Below are 16,990 nucleotides of genomic sequence, written 5' to 3'. Positions count from 1 at the left end.
GGGCCAACAGCATCAGCATCATCTCTGAGTTCGTGTCTCCCTGTTTTACACGGGATGTAGAAAATTGCCATAGAGGATGCCCCTCCTCCCCACAGTGTGGTCCATGGGCCAAAAGCATCAGCATCATCTCTGAGTTTGTTAAAAAATGCAGAATCTCAGGCTTTACCCTGGACCTATCTAATCAGAATCTGCATTTTGACCGTTAGGCATGCTCAAATTTAAGAAGCACTGGTCTAGGCTATTATGCAGTGAAGTGAAGAGAGTGTAGGCTCTGGAATCCAATGGGTTTGGGTTCCAGTCCTGGTTTCTCCTCTTCTTGGCTGCATAACTTGGACAAGGCACTTAATTACTCTGAGTGTAATCTGTAATTGGGTAACAGTACTTCCCAGGGTTTTGACTGAATTCAGTGACTTTAACGTAATGGGATTCAACATGTCTAGTATGGAGCCTTGCAGTGAGCACTCCTTATCCTTCTAACTCAGAAGCTAAAGCTCTTCATACATCCTTTGAGGTCCAGCAAAACATGGGCCACAGCCTGGCCTCAGGGCAAGCCAGAGCAGCCCTCTTTCGGCCCTTTTCCACCCCATGGCTCATGCACATCCTTACAGGAGCTCCCAGCAGACCATCTCAATCTGCATGTAGCTCCTTCCTGGTCCTCATCTCTAAGAGACCCCATGGTTCACTTGACTCCCTGCCAACACATCAAACCAGGACTCAACCATCCTATCATTAAATAAAATGGCTCATTAATTGAAAATTTGTACGGCTTCCTTTATTTTTATAAGTGACACAAATGGGTTCTGCTCACAGTTAAGCGAGCATTCTGCCTGCCTTTTTTACCCAGGGCTGCCCAGGGTACAGGTGGCAGAGCTGTCCCCACATTCCACCTTCTCCATCACAGCCCCTTCCCCTAAGTGGCCCAGTTAGACCAGCTAGCAGTGAGCAGCTGGCCCTGTTTCCTAAAGACCCGCACCTGGCGATGACCATAAGGTGAAACAGATGTCCCCTCAGGCTCCCTTTGCAGTTCTGGGAAACCCTCCCCAGGCCTGTCGCCTTACAGGAGAGTCTGCTATCTCGCCCAGAAAGCCCAAAAAAGTCCCCTGGGGTTTTGCATTTTTAGTGGCTCTTTTATTCTATTTCATTTAATTGAGTTTTTATTTCCTCACATTTTATTCTATTATATTTGACCATGACCACAAAGTGGACATCTGTCCTCCAATGAGACAGGGGACACACACATGTCCCCAGCATTTACGGGAGACAGTCAGTAAAGCTCCTCTGGCTGTGAGTTATTTATGGATGACGGCTGGGCTAGAGTGGGCTGTCTGTGAGATTTACACCCCCCCTTCTCTCCTCTCCTTTCTTTCTTGTCTCTTACTTTCATGTTCTCCTTTCCCATTTCCGCTCCCTCTCTTGGATCTCACTCTTCCTCCCTCCCTCTTTTCCCTACTCCCATCTTCTTCAGCCTTCCTGCTCCCAGCAAGCTTGCAAGTTCTGAATTCCCACAACCCCATATCACTCCCCTCTGCTCAGGCAGTTTCCCTTAATTCCAAGGGCTCTGAACATCTAAGGTAGGTCAAAGCAATTCCCAGAAGTGGTTCAGTGATTGCTAACCTGACCCTCCCTTCTTCAGATGTGATATACCTGAAATATGCTCTAAGTTGGAGCCGAAATGTATTCTTCTGCAGGTCTGGACCCGAATATTAAAAGCACAAATAACTGTAGGGACAAGCTAAACATAGCTTTGTCTGCCATTTGGAGGGAAGGACAGTAGTGTAGTGTCTACACAATTCAACAACTCAGGGCAGAGTCTGAGTAAGATTTGTCCAGGTAACAAGGCTCTACAGTCATAGTCAGAAAAGTGGCCCTTCACGCAACCTTATGGCCCCAGTAGAACACTACAGAATTCAACTGGAAAAGAGTCTCAAGAGTTGAATAAGGTAACTCCATTTACTCAGATCCAAAATCTCTAAGGATTCTCTAGCCCTTGATTGTATATCCACAACCCTGATTCAGATCTAAGGGCACTGTGAATTCTGTGTTCCCTGCAAGTGCTAATCCATTGCTCCGTCTACACTGGGCTTGGAACCACAACTAGCTCCTTGAGGGCAACATGTATATCTCTCATGTTCTCTTGTCTTTCTAATATTGAGCACCAGGCCTGCTAAATACTTATGAAGAAAGAAGGGAAGAGATGGAGGAAGGAGTGAAAAGGAAAAGAGAGAAGAAGGGAGAGAGGGAGGAAGAGGAAAAGGGAGCAAAGGGGAGAAGTTCTTCAGAATTCCACACCCAAAAAAAGGTGAACCTCAAAACTTTTAGTATTTGATGGGCGCCTGGGTGGCTCAGCAGGTTAAGCGTCTGCCTTCAGCTCAGGTCATGATCCCAGGGTCCTGAGACTGAGCCCCACGTTGGGCTCCCTGCTCAGCAGACAGCCTGCTTTTCCCTCTCCCTCTGCCTGCCGCTCTGCCTACTTGTGCTCTCTCTGTGTGTGTCAAATAAATAAATAAAATCTTTAAAAAAAAGTTTTTAAAAAAAATTTTAGTATTTGAAACTCTGACCTAAGTAATTCTATAACATAAAGCCAATGCTCTTCATTCTGTTAAATTTTTAAAAGCTGATCAGAGCTTCAATTTGCAGCTTACTCCCAGGCAGATATTCAAATGGAAAAATAAGTATAATAGCAGCTGATCCTTCACAACACTCATTTGCTTGCTTGCTACAAACCACTTTAATTATTTTGTTTGCAATACCTATTTGTTTGTCTCAGGAGAATATTTAAATCTGCTTTTATTTGTGCACAACTATCCCTACCACTAGCAAAATGAGACCTTATGTTTCACATTAACACTTCATGGTTTTTTAATCCCCAGGGAACTGGCAGAAAATTATAATTTTTAATTGCATTATAATTTAAAATCCTGAAATATTGTTTTAAAAATTTCCAAATAGGATATGAAAATAAAAATGCATGACCCAGAGCCTGAAGTGGATGGCTCTGAAGTTCATAGCCCCATGTTTACCGTGTCAAAGCCCTTACCTTTGAACTGGATCCAATTGTATAGACTCAAGTGTAAAGATCTGAGACTATAAATTCAGAAGAGTAGAAGATATAGAGCATGGTAATTAACTGTATAAATTCTGACCATGATGGACTCAAAGGGACTGAAATAATCATTCACCTTAAATAAAAAACAAGACATAGGAAAGGGCAGTTTTCAGGTATTAGACAACAGGCAAAGCTGAAAAGTGATACCCAAGAGAAAAGAAACAAATGAAGTGAGCATGAACTTAACGCTAACAGAGACGTTCCAGGTTGCAGCAGAGGAAGGGGAAACCTAGGTAGAGCCTGATGGCCTCCATGAATTGAAGAGAGTTTGGGTTTTGAGAAGGCCAACACAATTGCAATTCATAAGGCAGAATTCCGGAGAAGAGAGAACTACACAAAAAAATGCCCTCCAGAAATCTACTGAATGTTCCCGTTGAGTCTTTAGCTGAGTATTTATTAGTGCATGTGAGTGAAGTAACTACCTGAGTCTAAGGAAAGGACCACCTGGAAGGATCAGGTTTACCAACCCTCAATAATGGGTCAAATTAGCAAGAGACTAAAACTGTTTTTGACCTAACAAAGCTTCTGAGCAAGTCTCAAAAAATCAAAATGTTCCAAAATAACTTGACTCTGTCCAAGGGGGGAGGAACAGAGGGAGGAAGTATTTAAAGGAAAAAAAGAATCAAGCATCCAGCCACGTAAAATTCACAATGTCTGGCATCTAGTCTAAAATTACCAGGCATGCAAAGAAACAGGAAAATGTTATCTATAATGTGAAGAAGAATCAATCAATGGAAAGAGACCCAGAAATAATACAGCTGGCAGAATTAGTAGAACAGGACATTAAAACAGATATTATAAATAGTATAAACACACACCATATGTTCAAGAACATAGAGGAAAGTACGTACATGATAGGGAGAAAAATAAAGACGCAATTTGAATCTCTACAAATAAAATATGCAATGTCTGTGATGAAAATTACTCTAGATGAAATCAACAGCAGATTAGAAGAAAAATAAATGAACCTGAAAGTATCAAAACAAAAAGTCCCAAAATGAATCACAGAGGGAAAAAAAAATTGGGAAAAATCAACAGAGTATTAGTGAGCCGGGAAAAATTTCAAGCAACCTAATACACATGTCTTTTAAGTCCATGAAAGAAGGACAGAAAAAATATTGGAAGAAATAATGGTCAAACAATTTCAAATTTGATGGCATCCACACCCAAGCAAACAATCAGAGAGAAAAAGAAAAATCGTGAAAGCAGTCAGAGGAACAAGATCCAGTGTGCAGAGAAAACTAAAGATAAGAAAGACAGCTGATCTCCCATCAGGAACAAGGTGAACCATAAGTCAGTAAAATGACATCTCTAAGGAATGAAAAACAAAAGGTGGAGAATTTATCACAAGCATATCAGAACTATAAGAAACTTAGACGTAATGGACAACTTCCTTGAAAGATGCAAACTACCAAACTTCCCTTGGGGGGAAGGGGGGAGATAAGCTAAATATCCTTATTTCTACTAAAGAAGTTGGATTAGTTGCTAAAAATCTTCCCATCGTGGAGATGGGTGGGTAGGTAGGGAAACTTCCAGGGCCAGATATCTTCACATATGTTTAAGGAAGATATATCAATTCTACACAAATTCTTTCAGAAAACTGAAGAGAAAGAAACATATTCTAATTCCAGGAGGTCAGTACTACCCTGATAACAAAACCAGACAAAGGGTTTACAAGATAAGAAAACTACAAACTAACATCCCTCATGAACATAGATACAAAACTTCCTTAAAATATCTTAGCTAATACTTTAGCTAAGTGTAAATTCAACAACTCAAAACAAAACAAAACAAAACAAAACCCAGCACCATCATGATTAAGTGGGATTCATCTCAGGACTGTAAGGTTGGATTCACACTTGAAAATGAATGAATTTAATACTCAATGTCAACAGAATACAAAAAAGAAAAACCATGTGAATGTATCAATAGATACATAAAAAACATTTGACAAAATCCAATTTCTACTTGTATTAAAAACCCTTAGTAGCCAATAATAAAAGAAAACTTCTTCAACCTGACTAAGAGTATCAATGATCAACCTATAGGTAACATCATAAATAATGGCAGGAAGCTGAATGTATCCCCCTAAAATCAGGAAAAAAGCAAAGATGTAAACTCTTATTACTTCTATTCAACATTGCACTGGAGGTTCTAGCCATTGCAATAGGGTAAGAAAAAGAAATCAAAGAGATCTGGAGTAGAAAGGACAAGGTACAACTGTCTTTATTCACATAAAACATAATATTGTCTGTAGAGCAAATCTCAGTAAATCTACAAATAAAGCCACTAGAACTAAAATGTAAGTTTAGTAAGGTTGTGAGATACAAGGTCAATATTCAAAAATCATTTGTATTTTCTACACGTTGGCAACAAAGAAATGTAAACTTAAGTTGAAAAAGCAGCACTCGGGGGAGGAGCAAGATGGCAGAGGAGTAGGAGACCTAAATTTCCTCTGGTCCCAGGAATTCAGCTAGATAGGGATCAAACCATTCTGAACACCAATGAACTCAACAAGAGATCAAAGAAAAGAATAGCAACAACTCTCTGAACAGAAAAGCAACCACTTTCTGGAAGGTAGGACGTGCGGAGAAGTGAATCCGAGGCAATATTCGGAAGGATACACGGCGGGGGAGGGGGCCTCCATCAGCCACTACTGGCAAGTGACAGAGCCACCGAGCACAAAATCGGAACTTTTAGAAGTCTGCTCCACTGAGGGACGTCGCTCCAGCGGGTAAGCGGGGGGTGGAACCCTCATGGGACAGTGTGGTCTCAGGACCCTCGGGGTCAAAGAAAGACAAGGGGTGCCTGAGAGGGACAGAGCTCCCAGGTATCAGAGCGGAGAAGCTGGCTGCAGAGACGGAGCCGAGGAGCGGGCTCTCAGCTCGGGGTTGCCATAAACCGTGATCCGCAGCACAGTCAGGCCACTGCTCTTCCAGCAGGGACCCAACAAGCGGCAGATTCAGGGAGACTCCCCTTCCTCACCAGGAAGGAGCAGTGCAGGAGTGCACTGCAGGGATCTGCTGCGTTTGGAGACTCCACACAGGGTCAGGTGCGAGAGATAGAAACGCTCAGTCACAGGCTGGGTGAGCACGGAGTGCGGCCAGAGACCGGGGAGACAGGAGCAACTGACTGCTTTTCTCTGGGGGGGGGGCACTGAGGAGTGGGGACCCCAGTTCTCGGCTACTCCGGTGTGGAGATTAGGAGGCCGCCGTTTTCACTCTCATCCTCCAAAGCTGTAGAGAAAGTTTCCAGGGAACAAAGGTCCCGAGAGCAAACCTGAGCAGATTACTTAGCCCAGACCGACAAAGGGTGGGGCAATTCCGCCTCCAGCAAAGACGTTTGGACACCACGGCAACAGGCCCCTCCCCCAGAAGAACAGCAAGAACAGCCAGCCAAGACCAAGTTTACCGCTCAATGAGAACAGCAGAACTCCAGCGCTAGGCGAATACTGCACATAGAATTCATGGCTTTTTTTCCCATGATTCTTTAGTCTTCCAAAGTTAATGTCTTTTAACTGTTTTTTTTTTAATTTTTCTTTTTCCCTTTTTCAACCAACATCTTATCAATCCCTTTTTTAAAAAATCTTTTATTTTTCATTTTTAGAGTCATATTCTATCCCTTCATAGTAGTTACCGTTATTTTTGGTATATATATATAAATTGTTCTCTCTTTAAAATTTTGGGATACAGTTTCTCCTACCACACCAAAATATACCCTAAATCTCTAGTGTATGGCTTTGTCCTAGTCTCATGCCTGATCAATTCTCTCCCTTTTTTTTTTTTTATTAAATCCTCTTCTTTCTTTCTTCAACCAACTTATCAATTCCTTTTATAAACTCTTTTATACTTTTCATCTTTACAGTCATATTCCATCCCTTCATCATATTTACCCTTATTTTTATACATATATAAGTTTTTCTTTCTTTAAAATTTTGGGAGGCACTTTCTTCTAACAGACCAAAATACACACAAAATCTAGTGTGTGGCATTGATCTATGCACCAATCTGATCATATTTGATCATATTCTGTTATTGTTTTCTTTTTGCTTGTTTGTTTTTATCTTTTTCTTTTTTTTTTCTTTTTTCTTTCTTTCCCTTTATTTTCCCCCGAATTCAGGTCTCTTCAGATTTGTTTAGGGTATATTTTCTGGGGATGTTGTTACCCTGTTAGCATTTTGTTCTCTCATTCATATATTCTCCTCTGGACAAATGACAAGATGGAAAAAATCACCTCCAAAAAAAGAACAAGAGGCAGTACCGACGGCCAGGGATGGAAATCAATATGGACATTAGTAGGATGTCGGAACTAGAGATCAGAATGATGATTTTAAAGATACTACCTGGGCTTGAAAAAAGCATGGAAGATATTAGAGAACCCCTTTCTGGAGAAATAAAAGAACTAAAATCTAACCAAGTTGAAATCAAAAAGGCTATTAATGACATGCAATCAAAAACAGAGGCTCTAACTGCTACGATAAATGAGACAGAAGAGAGAATTAGTGAAATAGAAGACCAAATGATGGAAAATAAAGAAGCTGAGAAAAAGAGAGATAAACAACTACTGGATCACGAGGGCAGAATTCGAGAGATAGTGATACAATAAGATGAAACAATATTAGAATAATTGGGATCCGAGAAGAAGAAAGAGAGAGGGGCAGAAGGTATACTGGAGCAAATTACAGAAGAGAACTTCCCTAATTTGGGGAAGGAAACAGGCATCAAAATCCAGGAGGCACAGAGAACACCCCTCAAAATCAATAAATATAGGTCAACATGCCAACATCTAATAATAAAACTTATGAGTCTCAGAGACAAAGAGAAAATCCTGAAAGCAGCTCAGAAGATATCTGTAACCAACAATGGTAGAAATATTAGATTGGCAACAGACCTATCCACAGAGACCTGGCAGGCCAGAAAGGACTGGCATGATACATTCAGAGCACTAAATGAGAAAAATATGCAGCCAAGAATACTATATCCAGCTAGGCTGTCACTGAAAATAGAAGGAGAGATAAAAAGGTTCCAGGACAAACAAAAACTAAAGGAATTTGCAAACACGAAACCAGCCCTACAAGAAATATTGAAAGGGGTTCTCTAAGCAAAGAGAGAGCCTAAAAGTAGCATAGACCAAAAAGGAACACAGACAACATACAGTAACAGTTACCTTAACAGGTAATACAATGGCACTAAATTCATATCTTTCAATAGTTACCCTGAATGTAAATGGGCTAAATGCCCCAATCAAAAGACACAGGCTATCAGATTGGATTAAAAAACAAGACCCATAGATATGCTGTCTGCAAGAGACTCATTTTAGGCCCAAAGACACCCCCACATTGAAAGTGAGGGGGTGGAAAACCATTTACCATGCTAATGGACACCAAAAGAAAGCTGGGGTGGCAATCCTTAGATCAGACAAATTAGATTTTAAAACAAAGACTGTAATAAGAAATGAGGAAGGACAGTATATCATACTGAAAGGGTCTATCCAACAAGAAGATCTAACATGAAAATATCTATGCCCCTAATATGGGAGCAGCCAATTATATAAGCCAATTAATAACAAAAGCAAAGAAACACATCGACAACAATACAATAATATGGGGGACTTTAAAACCCCCCTGACTGAAATGGACAGATCATCTAAGCAAAAGATCAACAAGGAAATAAAGACTTTAAATGATACACTGGACCAAATGGACGTCACAGATCTATTCAGAACATTCCATCCCAAAGCAACAGAATACACATTCTTCTTTAGTGCCCATGGAACATTCTCCAGAATAGATCACATCCTAGGTCACAAATCAGGTCTCAATTGATACCAAAAGATTGGGATCATTCCCTGCATATTTTCAGACAACAATTGCTTGAAACTACAACACAATCACAAGAGGAAAGTTGGAAAAAACTCAAATGCATGGAGGCTAAAGCTAAAGAGCATCCTACTAAAGAATGAATGGGTCAACCAGGAAATTAAAGAAGAATTTTAAAAAATTCATGGAAACCAATGAAAATGAAAACACAACTGTTCAAAATCTTTGGGATACAGCAAAAGCAGTCCTAAAGGAAAGTATATAGCAATACAAGCCTTTCTCAAGAAACAAGAAAAGTCTCAAATACACAACCTAACCCTACACCTAAAGGAGCTGGAGAAAGAACAGCAAATAAAGCCTAAACCCAGCAGGAGAAGAGAAATAATAAAGATCAGAGCAGAAATCAATGAAATAGAAACCAAAAGAACTGTAGAACAGATCAACGAAACTAGGAGCTGGTTCTTTGAAAGAATTAACAAGATTGATAAACCCCTGGCCAGACTTATCAAAAAGAAAAGAGAAATGACCCAAATCAATAAAATCATGAATGAAAGAGGAGAGATCACAACCAACACCAAAGAAATACAAACAATTATAAGAACATATTATGAGCAACTCTATGCCAGCAAATTAGATAACCTGGAAGAAATGGGTGCATTCCTAGAGATGTATCAACTACCAAAACTGAACCAGAAAGAAATAGAAAACCTGAACAGACCTATAACCACTACGGAAATTGAAGCAGTCATCAAAAATCTCCCAACAAACAAAAGCCCAGGGCCAAATGACTTCCCAGGGGAATTCTACCAAACATTTAAAGAAGAATTAATTAATACCTATTCTCCTGAAACTGTTCCAAAAAATAGAAATGGAAGGAAAACTTCCAAGCTCGTTTTATGAGGCCACCATTACCTTGATACCCAAACCAGACAAAGACCCCATCAAAAAGGAGAATTACAGACCAATATCCCTGATGAACATGGATGCAAAAATTCTCACCAAACTACTAGCCAATAGGCTCCGACAGTACATTAAAAGGATTATTCACCACGACCAAGTGGGATTTATCCCTGGGCTGCAAGGTTGGTTCAACATCCGCAAATCAATCAATGTGATACAATACATTAATAAAAGAAAGAACAGGAACCATATGATCCTCTCAATAGATGCAGAAAAAGCATTTGACAAAGTACAGCATCCTTTCTTGATCAAAACTCTTCAGAGTATAGGGATAGAGGGTACATACCTCAATATCATAAAAGCCATCTATGAAAAACCTACAGCAAATATCTTTCTCAGTGGGGAAAACCTGAGAGCTTTCCCCTAAGGTCAGGAACATAGCAGAGATGTCCACTATCACCACTGCTATTCAACATAGTATTAGAAGTCCTAGCCACAGCAATCAGACAACAAAAAGAAATCAAAGGCATCCAAATTGGCAAAGAAGAAGTCAAACTCTCACTCTTTGCAGATGATATGATACTTTATGTGGAAAACCCAAAAGATTCCACCCCAAAACTGCTAGAACTCATACAGGAATTCAGTAAAGTGGCAGGATATAAAATCAATGCACAGAAATCAGTGGCATTCCTATACACCAACAACAAGACAGAAGAGAGAGACATTAAGGAGTCGATCCCATTTCCAATTGCACCCAAAACCATAAGATACCTAGGAATAAATCTAACCAAAGAGGGAAAGGATCTGTACTCAGAAAACTATAAAATACTCATGAAAGAAATTGAGGAAGACACAAAGAAATGGAAAAACGTTCCATGCTCATGGTTTGGAAGAACAAATATTGTGACGATGTCAATGCTACCTAGAGGAATCTTCACATTCAATGCAATCGCGATCAAAATACCATCCACTTTTTTCAAAGAAATGGAACGAATAATCCTAAAATTTGTATGGTACCAGAAAAGATCCCAAATAGCCAGAGGAATGTTGAAAAAGAAAAGCAAAACTGGTGGCATCACAATTCCAGAATTCAAGCTCTATTACCAAACTGTCATCATCGAGACAGCATAGTACTGGCACAAAAACAGACACATAGATCAATGGAACAGAATAGAGAGCCCAGAAATGGACCCTCAACTCTATGGTCAACTCATCTTTGACTAAGCAGGAAAGAATGTCCAATGGAAAAAAGACAGTCTCTTCAACAAATGGTGTTGGGAAAATTGGACAGCCACATGCAGAAGAATGAAACTGGACCATTTCCTTACACCACACACAAAAATAGACTCAAAATGGTTGAAAGACCTAAACATGAGACAGGAGTCCATCAACATCCTAAAGGAAAACACAGGCAGCAACCTCTTCGACCTCAGCGACAGCAACTTCTTTCTAGAAACATCGCCAAAGGCAAGGGAAGCCAGCGCAAAAATGAACTATTAGGATTTCATCAAGATAAAAAGCTTTTGCAGAGCAAAAGAAACAGTCCACAAAACCAAAAGACAACCGACAGAATGGGAGAAGATATTTGCAAATGACATATTAGATAAAGGACTAATATCTAAAATCTATAAAGAACTTCTTAAACTCAACACCCAAAGAACAAATGATCCAATCAAGACATGGGCAGAAGACATGAACAGACGTTTTTCCAAAGAAGACATCCAAATGGCCAACAGACACATGAAAAAGTGCTCAACATTGCTTGGCATCAGGGAAATCCAAATCAAAACCTCAATGAGATACCACCTCACACCAGTCAGAATGGCTAAAATTAACAAGTCAGGAAATGACATATATTGGCGGGGATGCAGAGAAAGGGGAACCTCCTACGCTGTTGGTGGGAATGCAAGCTGGTGCAACCACTCTGGAAAACAGTATGGAGCTTCCTCAAAAAGTTGAAAATAGAGCTACCCTACAATCCAGCAATTGCACTACTGGGTATTTACCACAAAGATACAAATGTAGGGATCCAAAGGGGTACGTGCACCCCGATGTTTATAGCAGCAATGTCCACAATAGCCAAACTATGGAATGAGCCAAGATGTCCATCGACAGATGAATGGATAAAGAAGATGTGGTATACATATACAATGGAGTATTACCCAGCCATCAAAAGGAATGATATCTTTCCATTTGCAATGATGTGGATGGAACTGGAGGGTATTATGCTGAGTGAAATAGGTCAATCAGAGAAAGATATGTATCACATGACCTCACTGATACGAGGAATTCTTAATCTCGGGAAACAAACTGAGGGTTGCTGGAGTGGTGGGTGTTGGGAGGGATGGGGTGGCTGGGTGATAGACATTGGGGAGGGTGTGTGCTATGATAAGCGCTGTGAATTGTGTAAGACTGTTGAATCACAGACCTGTACCTCTGAAACAAAGAATACATTATATGTTAAAAAAAGAAGAAGAAGAAGAAGATAGCAGGAAGGGAAAAATGAAGGGGGGGAAATTGGAGGGGGAGACGAACCATGAGAGACTATGGACCTTGAGAAACAAACTGAGGGTTCTAGAGGGGAGGGGGTGGGGGAATGGGTTAGCCCGGTGATGGGTATTAAAGAGGGCACGTTCTGCATGGAGCACTGGGTGTTATATGTAAACAATGAATCATGGAACACTACATCAAAAACTAATGATGTAGTGTATGGTGATTAACATAATAATAAAAAATAACAAATGTTAAAAATAAATAAATAAATTTCCCCCAGTGGGGGAAAATAAAGAAAGGAAGAAAAAGCAGCACTATTTACCATTGTATCAAAAATATTAGAAATGTATGGATGAACTTAACAAGACCTATTCATTTAACACTGGCGAACACTGCTGAAAATAATTAAGGAGGATATACATAAATGAAAAGATATGCCTTGTTCCTGGATCAGAAGACTCAATATTGTGAAGCTCTCAGTTCTACCTCAGATTATCTCTAGAGTCAATAAAAATGATATTAAAATCCTACCAGGCCTTCTTCTAAAATGTATATGGAAATGCAGGGCCAGAACTAAGCTGAGGTGCTTGCACAAACTCGAGGGTGAGTTCCCTCTTAAATTTTGTGCCTTAGGTGCCTTGCTTGACTCATCCCAGTCCCAGGCCTATGAAAATGTGAAGGATGTGGAAGAGTAAAGGCAAATTTTTAAAGAAGGAAAGGTAGAAAACTTTCTCCACTTGATTTCAAGACTAACCAGAAAGCTACAGTTATAAAGACAGTGTGGCACTGGTGTGAAGATAGACATATAGGTCAATGAAACAGAAGAGAGAATCTAGGAATAGATCCAAACACTGAAGGCCAATTGATATTCAACAAATGATCCAAAGGGGAAAGAAGATTATTTTCAACAAATGATGCTGGAACAATTAAATATTCATGCACAGAAATAAATCAAAATAAAGCAAAAATTAGCCTCAACCCTTACCTCACACCATATACAAAAATTAACCATCAATCTATGTATAACATGAATGCCTCTCAAAATTACGCTGAGTGAGGAAAGCTACACAAAAGATGAGTATGTACTGTATGATTCCATTAATATAAAGTCCTAGAAAATGCAAAGTAATATACACTGACAGAAAACGGATCAGAGGTTACCTGGGATTGGGTGGAGAGAGAGAAACCGGTTACGTGGGGACATGAAAAATCTTTTGTGGGTAATAGAAAGGTGCATTATTATGACTGTGGTGATAGTTTTACAAGTGTCTATGTCAAAACTCCAAATCAGGGTGCCTGGGTGGCTCAGTTGGTTAAGCATCTGCCTTTGGCTCAGGTCATGATCCCGGGGTCCTGTGATCGAGTCCTGTATCGGGCTCCCTGCTCAGTGGGGAGCTTGCTTCTCCCTCTGCTTGCTGCTCCCCCTGCTTGTACTCTCTCTATCTCTCTGTGTTAAATAAATACATAAAATCTTAAAAAAAAAAACCCTCCAAATCATAACCCATCAAATTGTACAGTATTTTTAATGTCAATTATGATTTATATTAATATTTTAATATTCTCACCCACAAGGAGGCTATAAACAACAACAACCACAACAACAACAACCAGAAGAGTCAAAATTGAGGGAAAGAGGATTTAGTGAGGAACATTTCTTTGAGGGGGAAGGAGAACATGGACATGATTCCACTCCCCATAAAAGAAAGGAGGGTGCCTGCTCCCTCACTGCAAGTCTTCTTGGAGGGGCTTCCCTGGGGCCATTGATGAATCCCACAAAACAGAGCCAGGGCCTTACACAAGATTCTCTGGGTCACATCATAAAAACTACTTTATGTGCCTTCTATGGGCCCATTGACATTGGGTCCTTCTGTTGGATACAAATTAGAGAAAGTTTCAGGAATTTTTTGTGTTATTTTCTAAAGTTAATAGAAAATTCTATGTCACTTTAGGCTGTAAAACCCAGTATTGATTCAGGACTTAAAATGATCTAATCCAATATAAGAATTGGAAGATTTATTTCTTTGGTGTAGAAATGTTCACCCTTAAAAGACATAAATGAACCTGTATCTCCCTTTAAGATAGGACTGGGCTGGCTCAAAGGCAGCACCACATTGAACAAAATCAACATGAGCTTGGGGCGCCTGGGTGGCACTTAACCAAGGATGGCACCTTGGTGAAGCGTCCAACTAATGGATTCAGCTCAGATCATGGTCTCGTGGTTGTGGGGTCAAGCCCCACATTGGGCTGTGCCAGTGTGGAGTCAGCTCAGATTCTCTCTCCCTCTCCCTCTCATTCACACTCTCTCTCTCAAATAAATAAATAAATAATATCTTTTAAAAAAATCAATGTGAACTTAAAATTACAACTTGTCTTTATTTGGTTGTGATACCTTAGACCTTTCCTGACCCTCAAGTTTGTAATCTTGACTCCAGTGTTAGTAATATCTCTCTCAGAAGTTCGTTGTAAGGATCCAGTCACATGACAAAAGATGAATACATCTGCACAAAGGACATAAGCAACTAAGTCACAAAATTATATATAGGTATGATAAAAAAATAAATGTTCAAAGTGTTTGGCTTGACTAATAAGCAAAGAAGTACAAATCAGCACAATGCAGTGAGCCTTTTTATCTATAACATTGGTAAAGATGAAAAACGATTATATTCGTGTTCACAAGACACATGAGTGGGATGAGACAGAGCACTCTGATAAAAGGGGCTCAGACTCCTAGAGAGTTCCCATACTTTGAAACAATATTTTTTCCATCACTAGGAATCAAAAACACATCAGATCCAGGTAGAAGTATGTCAATTGCAGCATTATTTACAACAGCATTAACTAACCTAAGTTTCCAAAAATGGACAAGATTTGCATAAATTATGATTCCTCCAAATGACAGACTACTACAAGACCATTAAATATTATTCCAAATGCTAGCTATTGACATGATAAAATGTGAATTATACATTATTAATTGAAAGCAGGATACAAAGCTGAACATAACAAAGAAACCTCAATTTGGCAAAATAAACTACATATATAAGGCTATTGGAAAGGATAATTCATTAGTATATTAATCTATCTCCTGTTTTACTATTGTAAAAGAATCAGAAAAAAAGAGCAATTTTCCACTGCTTTCCTTCTATCCCTGTCTCTCTCTCACCCTACCATGCATGTGCTCACATACACACACAGAAGCAAGCAAAACTTTGTGCTCTAGAAAGTTTGTGCTCTTGTTTCTCCCAAGATATTTTAACAAATACGTGAACTTGCAATGATGTTGGCTGGAAGCTTTTGTGGCTTAGAGGATGGGAGTGGTCAAAATGGCTTGAGCCCAGAAGCTTCAAGTTGAGATGGAAAGGAGACAGAAGAGGGGTTTATGGGTCTACCCATCCCCTGATACACATTAATCCAAGGTAGGGTATCAGAGAGGAGTAGCTGGTAGTCATTTAGGAAGGCTGAGCCAAATGCGTGGGGTCTTTCAGGCACAGAAAGGGGAAAAAAATCACCATGCCCAGGCTTGAGACCCAAAGTGTGTTGGAACTTCCTGAGTATCTATCTACAGAGATTTTCTATGATTGATCCTGACAGTACAAAATCCAGGGACCTTTGCACAACCTTTGTAAGGGCAAGGAGGAAGATATCCTGTTACAAATGGATTCAAATTTCTTGATTTGAAATTTCTCGCTTTGAATGGGTTCTCAAACTGCTTTCAAAACCCCTTTAAATGAGATTTCGTGGATAAATATAATTTGTTTTGAAATAATGTCTATAAAGCATCCAAAGCAGGGCCTGGCACTCAGTAGGTACTCAGACGTAAGTTTCCCTGCTTTTGAAGGCAACCACTGGGCTCACTGTTCTTGCAATGCCCCAGAGCAAACAAACAGAGATCTAAGGGTAGGGAGGAGGCCATTAGGACCCCCACTGGCCTCACAAGGTGGGCTCTTCAGCAATTCTTGCCCAGGAGCCCCACTCTGCACCTGACCAGGGAGGAGTGCCAGGCACTAGAGTGGCAGCATCTGACTCCTCAGCCCCTCATCACCTCTGCAGCCGAGCCAGTCTGCAAGGCTGCAGGAAACTGCATCCTAGTTCTGATCACTGACAAGTAAAGGGTTTCTTCACTCCCCTTTCTGAAGTTGGACAATATTCGTTTGGGATTCTTCAACCAGCTCTAAGAGAGAGTCGGCCCAAGTGCACAGAACATCCTCTGGTTTGAGACAGTGGGAAAAACAACCGAAACCAAGCCTCTGGTCTCTATGAGCCCTCAAACATTATTTAAGACACTTCACAAGAAGTTTTGGTGGTCTGAATTGTCTCCGGCCTCCACCTCTGCTTCCACGCTCCAGTTTTGAGAGCACACTCCTTGGGAGCCCCGCCAGCGGCCTGCGAGCCCCCCATACTGAGCACAGGCAGCAGCCCTTTGTGTGCACGCATGCGCACACGTGTTTACTTCTCGCCTCTCCATGCGGTACATGGTGATTATCCAGCCTGGCAAAGGAGGTGTAATAACAGGGTAGAAGGCACAGATAATAGGATCTTTCTGGCACAAGTAGTGAGTTCATCGGAATCCATCAGAACCCATTTGTGGGAAAAGCAATGGATAGGAATGCACAAGGGTAAACACTAACCTTTAGTTTTCAGATACATTTGCTGCACGTGGTAATTAAAGCTAT

The 16,990-nt window shown here is 40.4% G+C and overlaps 1 protein-coding gene across 3 annotated transcripts in view; it reads right to left on the bottom strand.

The window, feature by feature from the left end:
- The window catches only part of GRID1 (glutamate ionotropic receptor delta type subunit 1), a 711,804-nt gene that overhangs the window by 237,912 nt on the left and 456,902 nt on the right, over nt 1-16,990 (bottom strand). Inside the window, exon 6 of one of the 3 annotated variants that reach the window (XM_088019785.1) lies at nt 3,038-3,078. The exons of the other annotated variants lie outside the window; for them this stretch is intronic. Coding sequence (XP_087875911.1) covers nt 3,038-3,078 — 41 coding nt within the window. The remainder of the gene's footprint in view (nt 1-3,037; nt 3,079-16,990) is intronic. 3 annotated transcript variants of the gene reach the window in all.

This window comes from Eumetopias jubatus, unplaced genomic scaffold (genome assembly GCF_037043125.1).
Source record: "Eumetopias jubatus isolate StellerSeaLion01/CBP00866 unplaced genomic scaffold, mEumJub1_p1.0 scaffold_17, whole genome shotgun sequence".
In the NCBI taxonomy this organism is placed as follows: Eukaryota; Metazoa; Chordata; class Mammalia; order Carnivora; family Otariidae; genus Eumetopias; species Eumetopias jubatus.
Note: the sequence above shows the minus strand (reverse complement) of the source record. Positions and strands in the feature narration are given on the sequence as shown.